The sequence below is a fragment of the Gekko japonicus genome, unplaced genomic scaffold (genome assembly GCF_001447785.1).
Source record: "Gekko japonicus isolate JY-2015 unplaced genomic scaffold, Gekko_japonicus_V1.1 scaffold180, whole genome shotgun sequence".
Taxonomy (NCBI): Eukaryota; Metazoa; Chordata; class Lepidosauria; order Squamata; family Gekkonidae; genus Gekko; species Gekko japonicus.
In genome coordinates this window covers 260,072-272,488 of record NW_015174278.1, presented here as the reverse complement: position 1 = coordinate 272,488, position 12,417 = coordinate 260,072, and the positions used below count along the sequence as shown (strand labels likewise).

At 46.2% G+C, this 12,417-nt stretch overlaps 1 protein-coding gene across 1 annotated transcript in view; it reads right to left on the bottom strand.

The window, feature by feature from the left end:
* Positions 1-3,418: 3,418 nt before the first annotated feature.
* The window catches only part of GJB3 (gap junction protein beta 3), a 49,724-nt gene continuing 40,725 nt past the window's right edge, over positions 3,419-12,417 (bottom strand). Inside the window, exons 2-3 of the mRNA XM_015423826.1 lie at positions 4,734-5,517; positions 3,419-4,083 (exon numbers count right to left, since the gene is read on the bottom strand). Coding sequence (XP_015279312.1) covers positions 3,964-4,083; positions 4,734-5,480 — 867 coding nt within the window. The 5' untranslated portion in view covers positions 5,481-5,517 and the 3' untranslated portion in view covers positions 3,419-3,963. The remainder of the gene's footprint in view (positions 4,084-4,733; positions 5,518-12,417) is intronic.

Here is a 12,417-nt window from a genome sequence, read left to right as displayed (position 1 = left end):
AGGGTGGGAACAGTCCAGGACAAATGGAAGATTGATTCAGGTGCGGGCTTGTTCACTACTTTTCCTGTCCCTTGGGGCTAGGTTTCCTTCAGCACTGGGAATGTGAGCTCATTTTAGTTCATCCATAGTACAACTAAGGATTAGGGTTACCACCAGTGTTCTCTCTAAGCTGAGTTAGCGTGAGCTAGCTCACAGTTTTTTAGCCTCCAGCTCACACATTTTTGTCTCGGCTCAGGAAGGAGGGCTCCAGGGCAAACTAATTTATGCAGTAGCCAAACTCACAACTTTAATGCCAGCAACTCACAAAGTACAATTTTTGCTCACAAGACCCCACATCTTAGAGGGAACATTGGTTGCCACCTTTTTTGTGGCCCCCTTCTCCTGTCTGTTATATTGTTCTACCACCCTTCTTCCAAGGAGCTCAAGGTGGTATACATGGAAGTCTTTTCTCCTCTTTATTCCACATCAACCCTGTGAAGCAGGTTAAGCTGAAAGAGTATGAGAGGCCCAAAGTCTCCCATCTTCATGGCGGAGAGAGGCTTCAAACTCTCGTTTCCCCAGACCAATATTCTCGCTACTGTGCCACCCTTTCCCCTGACAGACATATGGAACTATAGCAGAACAAACTTCCCGGTATGGAACTAAAGTTACTTCAGGTTGGTAATTAAAGGCTCAGGAAGAGGGGAAATGTTGGCAATTTTACTCAGGAAAGCAGGTTCAAGATTTAGATGGTGTATGCAGAGTTCTAGAGGTCTTTTTACGGGCAGCATTCATAGGGGTGCCTGACCTCCAGGTAGGTCCTGGAATTTTCCTGGAATTGCAACAGATCTCTAGGCTACAAAGATCAGTTCCCCTGGAGAAAACAGTAGCTTCAGAGAGTGGACTCTGTGGCATCACATCCCTGCTGAGTCTGCTCCCCTTCCCCAAACTTTGCCCTCCCCAGGCTCCACCCCCAAATTGCCAGGATTTTTCCAATCCAGAGTTCTTGAAAATGAAGAATCTGCTTTTCCAATCTGTTTGCTAGTAGATTCTGTTTTGTTTTGAAATGGAGCATACATTCTTATTCTAAAGTAAAGGTAGAAGTTTCCCTTGCTCGAAAGCTAGTCGAATCCGACTCTAGGGGGCGGTGCTCATCTCCGTTTCCAAGCCAAAGAGAGCCAGCACTGTACAAAGGCATTTCCGTGGTCATGTGGCCGGCATGACTAAATGCCGAGGCACACGGAACGCTGTTACCTTCCCACCAAAGTGGTACCTATTTATCTACTTGCAGTTTCTGGCTTTCGAACTGCTAGGTTGGCAGGAGCTGGGGCCAGAGATGGGAGCTCATTCCGTGACACGGCACTAGGGTCTCAAACTGCCAAACTACAGACCTTCCGGTGTGCAGGTCAATGCCTTAACCTCTGAGCTCTCTATGTAACCTTTAAAAAAATCTCATTAATCATTATTCTGTACTTACAAGAAAGGGCTCACAAAGGTTGCAGTAAGTTCTGTTGGAATTTTGGGGCACTAAAGTGGTTGGTGATTATGGAAACAATTGCCACTGTTAATGCTGCTATTTGGCTATGAGTGATGATAAATTCTAGCAATAGAGAGTTGACTGAATGTATTCAGTGCACAAGGATAAGCTTTTCTTTCCGTGGTTGCTGAAAGAATGTTTACAAGCATGAAATCTTGATTAAACAAAGTTTAATAGCTGGGCAAAGTTTCCTTGCTCTCGAATGAACGCTTGGTCCACTAGCTCTCTTAGATGCTACGAACATCACCAAAGCTTTGGGTAAGTGGAGGGCCAGACAAGAGCCCTGTGCCTCTAACTTTGAGAAGATGGCTACTATGTAAGTAGATAAGCCTGTGCTTTTCATGCAGAAAATCCCAGGTTCAGTCCTTGGCATCCCCAGATAAAGGATCACGGATGACAGGGATGAAAAATACCTCTTCCTGAGACCCTGTTTGCATAATTATGGGGAGCAGAATTTCTTTTTCCAAAATTCACCTTTTTTGGACAGATCTTATGCTCTTTCCAAAGAAGAATGTATCTTTCATTTCTCTTTGTAGTTTTTTCTTATGCTTCTATGCACCCCTTTGTAATTTAATCCTTTGCAGGAATGTTACATTCCATAGGTGCTCTAATAGGAGGCTAGTAAGGTTTTGGAAGACATTGCCTGCCTCTAAGCATCTGCAGAGTGAAATTCTGACATTTTGTAGAACCCCTCCTTCCTGCTCCCCCAGCTTCAAATTTCTCTTGAATAGAATAGAATTGATTTGAAACAGAACTCAAATTCTTTTTTAAAAAGGGAGAAGAAACAAGTTGTTGGACTGCAGGGAGAAACTGGGTAAAGAGAATATCTCTTAACAACTCTATCAGCCCTAGTACGCAGCCCTAGGCTTGGCCAATCTCTGCCAGCTAAGGAGCTTTTTTTGAATACAATTTAGAATGGTATATATAGCCCCTTTCAGATGCACCGCTGATGTGTGGTTTATCCCTGTTGTAAAAAGATTGATTTGTATGCTAGAATTCGCAAATCTGAATATTTCTTTCATGCCCTATATAAAGAAAAGCAAATTGCCGTGGGCAGATTTTAAAAACAATCTCTGCCTGATCTGCCTGCTGTACAAAAGACACGTGGAGCGAAAGCACTGCTATTTGCTGTTAACATTAGTAGGGCCTCCAACTACTGTAGGAGGCCTTCTGCTTTGCCTGCTGCCACTTTGAGTGGTGGGAGGGGGGGGGAAAGCAATGTAAATTTCTGTAGTTCGATTACAACTTTTTTCCCTTCCTTCTTTGTTCCTTAGATGTTTTATTGATAGAGGAACATCCAAATTTCACTTTAGGCCAGCTCTTTTTTGTTGCCTCAAGATTTGTACAACCCCCCCCCCCCCAAGAATGTTCCTTTTCTTATTTTTTTTTTTAAGTCTTTCAGCGTCCACTGAAATTCTTTCTAGGGTTTGCCAACAGGGTTGCCAGATGGCAATTCTATGGTTTTACCAGAGAGTTTCCAGTGATTCCTAGAGAGGACTCCTGTTACTTCTGGATTTTCTCTAGAAGTGATGCTGGCTGGTGGCCTGGTGGCCATTTTTATTTTTCTTCCACCACTGCTCCAAGGTGGGGAGCAGGTGATTCCCTGCCCCCACTGTTGGGTTTTTTTTGGCAACCCTGGAAAAATGTCCAGTACACTTAACTATGGCTTAGACCGAATCTGCATTTGTCTTTCCCACCGGTGTCCCAGCCTTTTGACTCCGTCTTCAAAAAAGCTGTCTACATTTGGTGTTGTTTTCACACTTCAACAGTGCTAGCATACTTTTGCACATCCACATATGTTTATCATCCTTTCGGGGCAGCTCCACTGTCATTGCACCTCTGCACTGCTTTAAAAGAATCTTCTCCAAACAACATTCAATCATGCATAGAGAAAGACGGCGTCACAGGAGCACGAAACTGATTTAAAAATTCAAATGCAGATTCAACCATAATGTGTAGAAATTGGCAGTGGAAATTTCTCATGGCATAGAGGTAAATAATGTCATCAGGTAAATAACATCCAATTAAACCTGTATCAAAAGGACAGAACATTATTTCTCTGAGCAGCTGGAAACCCTATCTCCCCTAAGACAGAACATCTCTAATTTGTTTCAAATTTCACTTTAGGCTCTGTTTCCAGAGGCAAGTTTAACTGCTACCAGAGTAAACCCCTCTTCATTTCTTCCCAGGGTGCTCCTGTTATACCACAGGAAGGAGAATTTACTTCCTCCCAAGAAAGCACAGCAAAGAACTCATAAGCCTTCCTTTTGGTGAAACATGGTCTTCCATATAAACAGTGTGTAGACAGTTCAGAAATAAGGTGGTGTCATCTAATGCTGTTTATACTCATGTGAACACAAGCGTACATTATGTAGCAATGAGCCAGTCCTCTCCTTTCCACAATACATTTGACCTATGGCAGCTCTTTTGGCTTCTGTCAAAATGTCTCAGATACTTTGTCCCCCTTCAGGTGAAAGTTTGGTAGCAGATCCACAGACATGTCCAGTTGAGTTATATGGCTTTGGGTTTTGGACATCGAGGACTTGGTTCTCTTGGAGAAGGTTGGCCTGCAGGGGAAGGAAAGCCAAATGAGGTTTGCTCCATCAATCTTTCTAATTAACTATCTAAGTCCTGCTTTAGCAGCCCTGTGAAGCACTCTATAAATATTGATATGAGTCAGCAGAAGGAACCAAAGCTCAGACCCACATCTTCTTTGGGGTCTTCTGAAGACCGCAGCACATGTTAGACAGTTATAGCTCTCTTAGCAACTATCTGTTAGTCCTATCTTTACAAGACAGGGAAAGAAAACAATTTGGAATGCATATATTTTTTAGGATTTAAAAAGGTTGCAACATCCTCCAGAGGTACACAAACCACATCCTCCAGAGGTACACAAACCACATTTTACGCTGGAATGTCTGAGCCATGCATTTTATCTCAAGAGCAGTTATGGCTTCATGTAAACAGAATGTGAGGAGGACTATGTCCTAGTCTTTAAACTTCAGCAACATGGTGGTGGTGCTCCCTGGTGGAAGAATCTGTTGGCAATGTTTTGTGGAGGGGTGGCCTCCATTCCAAACCATCTTCCCCCATCCTGTGTCTCCTAAAGTGGAACCATCCTAACAACAGCCAGCCATCTGGGGTTCCTCCCATCCCCTCAAATTAAAGTCAAGTTAGGGGCAGAGGCTCTGAGGGCCTCCGAGGGTGTCAGCTTTACTTTTCCATCCAGCGGTTGCTCCAATCGCAAATGGCACTGGCAGGTAGACGCCTTGCTGTAAGAGAGAGACTTCTTGTTCTTCTTCCACTTCTGCGCTGACCGGACAACCCGCTTGAAGATGAGGTAGAAGATCTCGCACACAGTGAGGACAATGCAGATGGCAGATGCACCTACCATGAAGTAGGTGAACACCCTCTTCTCTGTAGGCCGTGCAATATAGCAGTCCACAATGTTTGGGCATGGGGGCAAGTCTACACATTTGACCAGGCGTGGCAGGTCAAAACTGTCCCATATCCTATGAAGAATGTAGAGGAAGACAATCTCAATGGCTAACTTGAAGAAAAGGGTGAAGAGGTAAGTCCACCAAAGGCCACCGTGCTTCTTGCCTGTGTTGCTATAAAGCTTGGGACAGTTTTCTCCATTCTTCTCCCTATTCTTCCTCTCCCGGTCCTCGCGGTAGGCTACATGCATGATGACCAGCAGCGAGGGGCAGGTGACAAAGATGAGCTGCAGGGCCCACAGGCGGATGTGGGAGATGGGGAAGAAGTGGTCGTAGCAGACGTTGGTGCAACCAGGTTGCCGGTGGTTGCAGTCAAAGTCCTTCTGCTCATCTCCCCAAACCCGCTCAGCAGCCACTACAAAAACCAGGACTCGGAATACAAACACGACAGAAAGCCAGATGCGGCCGAATGCTGTGGAGTACTTGTTTACCCCGCTCAGCAGGCCCTGTAAGGTCTTCCAGTCCATGGCAGCAGAAGTCTGTGGAGGCCCTGCTCACTTGAGCCTGGGGAAAGAAATGAGAAACAGCAGGTAAGTGCCTTCAGACAGTTCATAAAACCAGAAATTGGCAGTAGATAAAGTAGTAACTCATGGTTGGCTGCTTATTTGTTTTCAGATAGTGACTCATGAAATGTCATGTACTGGTACAAGAAGACTTTCTTGGCTACCCTTTATGTAGATCATTTCAGGCAGGCAGCCATGTTGGTCTGCCATAGAAGAGCAAGCTTAAAGTCCAGGGGCACCTCAAAGACCAACAAGATTTCCAGGGCATAAGCTTTCAACTGTCAAAAGAGCTTCCTTTGTCAGATACTCTGCTTGAAAGGAGCTTTGACTCTGGAAAGCTTATACCCTGGGAATCTTGCTGATCTTTAAGGTGCTACTGGACTCAAATCCTGCCACATGGGGCACCCCTCCCCCGAATTACAAGTGCTCTCCAGATTACAGAGATAAATTCCTCTGAAGGAAATAGCAGCTTTCGGGGGTGGACTCTATGGTATTACTTCCCTGCTGAGGTCCTTCCTTTCCTTAAAACCTGCCCTACACAGGCTCTACCCCCAAATCTCTAGGAATTTCCTAACCCAGATTTGGCAGCCCTACCTTTATAGATTTTAAGTAGTTCTGCTTCTCATGCCTCACACTTCAGTTTCCTTGATTGATCTCATTTAATGTTTATTATACTCTACTCATCGATGCAACGAACATGAAATTGAGCCAACTTCAGAGGATGGCGGAAGACAGGAGGGCCTGGCGGGAGCTGGTCCATGGGGTTGCGAAGAGTCAGACTTGACTGTGCGACTGAACAACAACAACTCATCTCTATGGCTGGGAGTGGCTAGGCTTGCCAAATCCCCACCGGGGGGCAGGGAAACCCTTGCCCCAGAGGCCCGTTCCCCGCCGCCGGCGGATCAGGCCCCGGGGGGAGCCCCACCCCTATGTGCGCGTCACCCAGAAGTGACGCAACCACGCTGGGTACGCTGGGGTTGGGGCCACGGTATTCCAAGGGAAAACTCTATGGTTTTCCCTCGGATGGTCGTGGCCTTGCCCCAGCGTGCCTGGCGTCATCACGTCACTTCCGGGTGATGTGCGGTGCGCGCGCTCTCCAGCCGCCAGCTAGGAGTCCCCCGCTGTGGCACAACGCCGGACTTGGCAACCCTAGGAGTGGCCCTCACCCACTCTGAATGGACTGAATTCTCTTTGATCAGATACTGTTTGTAACAGGCCTTCTTTTCCATCATCTCCCTGCTTCTGCCTTTCTGTTGCCTGTACCTTTACATATACAATGTATCTGCTATGGATTTATTTATTTAGCTAATTTTTATGCTGTTTCTCCAGGGAACCTGCCCAAGGTAGCTTATAAAAACAAATAACCACTTCAGATTAAAAGCAAACTAAAATGGTGTTAAAAGCCTGGTTGAACAGACACATTTTGACCTGGTGCCTGAAAAAAAGCAGTGCTGGTACCAGGCCAGCCTCAAGGGGAAGGGCACTTCACAAGCAAGGTGCCACTACTGATAAAGCCCTGTCTCTGGTTGCCATCCGCCTCTCGTCTGAAGGCAGGAGCACAGAGAGCAGGGGGTGAGAATCAGCAGTCTGAATGTTGCCTGGAAAGAAATAGGCAGCCAGTGATGATCTCTCAGCCCTGAGGTCATACAATCCCAATATTTTATTATTTATTTTATTAACTTCATTTTATACCCTGCTTTTCTCCCCCATGGGCCTCTGAAGTGGCTTACCTCATTCTCCTCTCTTCCATTTTATCCCCATAACAACCCTGTAAAGTAGGTGAGGCTGAGAGTGTGTGGCTGATCCAAGGTGACCCAGCAAGTTTTCATGGCAAACTGGGGGTTCAAACCCAGGTCTCCCAGATCCTAGTCCAGCACTCAAACCGCTACGCTGCCTGTGACAGTAGCCGGGCTGCCGCATTTTGTATGAGGTGGAAGTTTTCAGACGGCCTTCAAAGGCAGCCCCACGTAAAGCACATGTGGCACTGCTGCTGCAACTGTCTGTATGGGACTCTGGGTAGGGAGGGAGTGGCACCTGCAGACGCCGTCCTGGTGTTTTGTGGATTTTAAGGTTTTTAATTGTTTTACTGACTTTTAAATGACTTCAAAAGAGCTTAACCAAGACTGATTCATTAGCAGTGTTTTTTTGCTTGTTTGTTTATCATATTTTAAGCTCATGACGTTCACCAGGAACTGCTATTTTATTGCCTCTATGCTGGCACCAATGTTCCCTCTAAGATGTCGAATCTTGTGAGCAAAAATTCTACTTTGTTTTTTCCCCCAAAAAACAATTTATTAGGATATATTATTAGTTCAAACATACAACATATTATTTTTTGTTATACATCCTTTCTTCTCCCCCCCCCCTTTTCTGGCTTCCCACAGTGCTCCAACCTCCAGCCCATTTCTTAGTTCTTTTCTATTTTCCACTTATCTTCTATTCATAGTCTACCGATAATGCTTCTTTCTAGTAGTATTTTCTCTTAATTAACTTTCATCTAATAACATTAACTTTTCAATAATTGTCAAAGCAAATTAAATTGTCCTTTACATCCCAATATTTTTCTAGATACTCTTTAAAGTCTTTCCAATCTGCATAGAATTCTTCTGCCTCAAGGTTCTTAAGTTTCCTTGTCATTTTGTCCATTTCAACCATGAATATTAATTTCTTTATCCATTCCCCAATTTCCGGGATTCTGTCTTGTTTCCAACACTGTGCATAGGACATTCTAGCAGTTGTGATCATATACCACATCAATGTTCTTTTCTGCAAAAATTCTACTTTGTGAGCTCCTGGCATTAAAGTTGTGAGTGAGCAATTTGGCTACTGCATAAACTAGTTTGCTCTGGAGCCATCCTTCCTGAGCTAAGGCAAAAATCTGTGAGCCGGAGGCTAATAAACTGTGAGCTCGCTCACACTAACTCAGCTTAGAGGGAACACTGGCTGGCACCTCCCACATGCACCAAGGTCTGTAACAGCAAGTTACAGATTAAGATACTTTTCTCTTTTTTCTTGGCGTAAAGAAAACAGTTGTAATCTTTTCTACTTGGAGAACTGCTTGGCGAATAAGAAAAGGAAAGGGAAAGACAGTTGTTGAACCTTTTTATGGGCGGCTGTAAAAGGGCTCGCGATGGAGGGGATTTTCCCTCACCGCCAGCCAGCAAGCAGGCGAAAATTGAAGACTACTTTGGTTCAGATGTTTCCCCTCATGCTTGTACTATTCCTACTTCAAACCGCTTCGCACCTCTGGTTAATTTTTTGCCTGACACCAATGTAGTAAAGACACGGGAGAGGCATTTACCCTACTCGGAGAAGACAGCAAAGGCAGCACAGTTGTTAAAGACACCAGCACCAGTAATGGTTCTAACAACTCAGGGGATCTTATCCAGTTAACCATTTAGTGGATGTCATTTTTGAAAGAATTAAGCTAATTGAAGCTAAAATTAATCAACTCACCAAGATGGTCTCAGACTGTTCTGGTGAGATATCAGATAGCCCCCAAACAGGAAACCATCTACATTCAACTTCTACGTCTTGGAGAACAAACAGAGAAAAGGCAACCTCCTGGAGATATCAAGCAGATGCAGCCCAATCCCAGCTAAAACTGCAGGGTTGCAAAATATGCATAACAGTCTGCAAATATAAAGCGCAGACACTGTCATGGAACTCAACTCGACAAGCTGCTCACCATCTAAAAGCCCTTTTTGGCAAGGCAAAGCCTCCACTAGATTTAATCCAGGCAGTGCCATTTCATAATCAGATTCAAGCACAAAGAGTAATGCTTACTTTCAGAAGCTCCAGGGGTCCTAGAACAATGATGCAACAGAAAGAATTTTTGCACTCCAGGGTCATCTTTCCAGCTCGGGTTTTTGAGAACCTAACTGTAATGCCCCTTATTCCTAATTCACAAAAAACATGGTTTTGTAAAGGACGCAAAGTATACAAAGGATCCCAAGAGTGTAAAGAACATGAAGAAGGCTGATGACCCTCTCAGTAACGACCCGATGGACGCACTGGGGCCCACCTCTCTCACTTTTTGCAATGTACCATCGTCACATTTCCCCCCTGAAAACTCAATTGAAGAGAACCTATTAAATTCATTTTCAGCCCTCCCTTTACCAGAGCAATCACAGATCACCACAAGACTGAACGTAAAGCACATCACAGTAATCTAACCTGGGTGTAGTCAGAGCATGGATCACTGAGGCCAGATCACACTGGATGTACACTCTGAGCATCTGATGGAGTGAACCCTGACCTGTGAAAACTTACGCTGGAATGAATTTTTGTTAAGTCTTTATGGTGTCATTGGGCTTCAGCTTGATTTTTCTTGGCCAGTATAGTAGATACAGATACAGGCCATCCTTTGGCCAAAGAAGGAACCACCATCTTAAACAGTGTCAGGTGCTTTGGGGGAATGAATCCAGAACCTGAGCCCAGCAGCACCAGAGCTGTGCTCTGGTTATTCTCCGAGCAACTTGTCTGCAGTGTGAGTACAGCTCTTACTCTGATGATCCTGACCTTTGACCTCACGCCTGGCCTTGGCCATGCTCCTGCTTAGCCTTGGGTTCTGCTCTATGCAGGTCTGCTCCCAGCTTTGCCTTTGCTGTTCATTATGGACCTGCGACTGACCTTTCTTGCTGAGAGGTAAGGTGGGTTACAGACTAAAAGCAATGTACTCCTTCCACATAAGACATCCAGTGAATGATGCCACAGGACAGAATTAATTGACAATGAGAACAAGAAACTACCTAAAGGCAGGATTTACTATAAACCCGTGGTTCTTAACCACTGGTACATGTTCCAGAGGTGGGATACAGGGTTTTCACGAGAATGACTAAGAAGTCACTCTCCCTCAATGCCCAGGGCTACCTGAGATGATAAATAACACAATGCCTGGAAACATAAGTGTCCTTCTTGGGAAAAAAGTGGGCCTTTTCTTTCTGTCATGTTGAGACCCAGGTTCTTTGATAAACTGATTGGTCGGATGTAAGATATGACAGGCTGAGAACTGCTACCATAAGCAATATGGTTAGTGGAAGTACAAGGGAAGGCAATGCAGTAAAAGCAGGATAATTCATAGAATAATCATTGCAGCAGACTACAATCCTATTCCATTGTACAGGCTCCATCCTGCTGCCAGTCTAAGCCTTTCCTAAAAAATGCCCCTTTGAACATCGGTGTTTTGCATGTTCTACAGCACTTGGGATGGAGTTATGTGGGTCCATTAACTAGTACAAATTGTTCCTCTCCCTGTACAGCCAAGCCTACATGACTGAGAACTAGGAGCTGGGTCTGGTCTTTCTCGTGCTCAGTAGGGAATCTCTGGCCAGGGCGCACTGCCCCAATGAAATGCAGCCCTGAAGTGTTTGCCAGTCCGAATAAATCTGTGGTTGTATTTACCAAGCTATCTGATGACCCACCCAGAAGCTGCTCTGCCAAGATTGCTCTGTGGAAATTTGCCCAGACCCTTGGGTAACCGTCCTCCCTAGAATATATTGCTCGGTTGTTGATTATACTGTTCTGACAGTGGTGGGCCAAGAAGAAGAAAAAGAGAAGAGGAAGAGATTGGATTTATACCCCCACCCAAAGGTGTCTCAGAGCGGCTTACAAACTCCTTTCCCTTCCCCTCCCCACAACAGACACCCTGTGAGGTAGGTGGGGCTGAGAGAGCTCTTGACAGAAACTGCTCTTTTTCAAGAACAGCTCTTATCAGAACTACGGCTTGCCCAAGGTCATCCAGCCAGGTGCAAGTGGAGGAGTGGGAAATCGAACCCAGTTCTCTCAGATTAGAGTCTGTGCAGTTAACCACTACACCTGTTTATACCCTCCTTGTATTGTATCTTCCCAGAGTAACTGAAGCAGCCCAGATTCTTATCACACAGATCTCCATGGCCTCCCTGAACACATCAACACCGACGTGGGTTCTCAATTTATTGCCAAGGTCTGGAAAGAAATCTGTCATCTGGCAGTAGTTCAGCCTCACATTACTACTGTTAATCACCTGCAAACTGAGCAGTCATAACAAGCAAACCAAGAGCTTGAAAAGTAGCTGACATACTGCCCCAACCACTGCCAGAATAACTGGGTCAAGCTACTCCTTCTTGCAGAATTTGCTTACAACAATGCTGAAAACTCATCCACCTGCTGGATTCTGCCTTTTGTAAGCCGCAGGTGTCATCCTCAGTTCCACCCATCAGTTATGATCCCAAGCAGCATTCCTGTGGGGAGGGGCGACCCCCGCCTTGGTGGTGAGAAGGTGGCTGCCGGCAGGCTTGGGCTTAGGAGCCAAACAGGGGTCCAGCGGGCTCCTTCCTGGAAGTGTGAGCACGTTAGTCATTCAGCTACACTGCCCCCCCCCCCTGTGCTGGGCAAAGCGCTTCCTTGGCCTTTCTCACCCCCTGGCGTGGCTCCAGTGTGGGGAAATTCTTCTCCCAAAGGGCCAGCCCCGCCGCTCCGTGCTGCCCTGCACCGTGCAGCCATCGCCACCATGCTCGCCTTGCCTCAACAAGCTCTGCTCGGCTCAGGCTGCTCCGCTCACCCTGTTACCGCCGTCCCTGCCCTTTCTCCTCTTCAGAGCTGCTCTGAGGGACGCTGCGTGTGGCGCACTGCTTTCCCACCTTTTTTGCGCTTCTCAGAGGGAACGCAGAGGCCTCCCCCTCGGCCCCCCTCCCGCTTCCGAGGGCCCCCCCTTTTTGGCATGCATCTGGCAAGAGACACATTTCTCACCCGGCCACCATGGATCGCGAAGCAGCCGGGCTTCCCCCTCACACATGCTGGAGTTCCTTGTGTCTGTGGCCCCTTCAGGAGGAGAGCGAGCAGCAGGGTGCCTTCCTTCCTTCCCTCCCAGAGAAGCATAGGCGTAATCTTCGTGGAGGCGGTGGGGCGTCAGCCCCTGCCG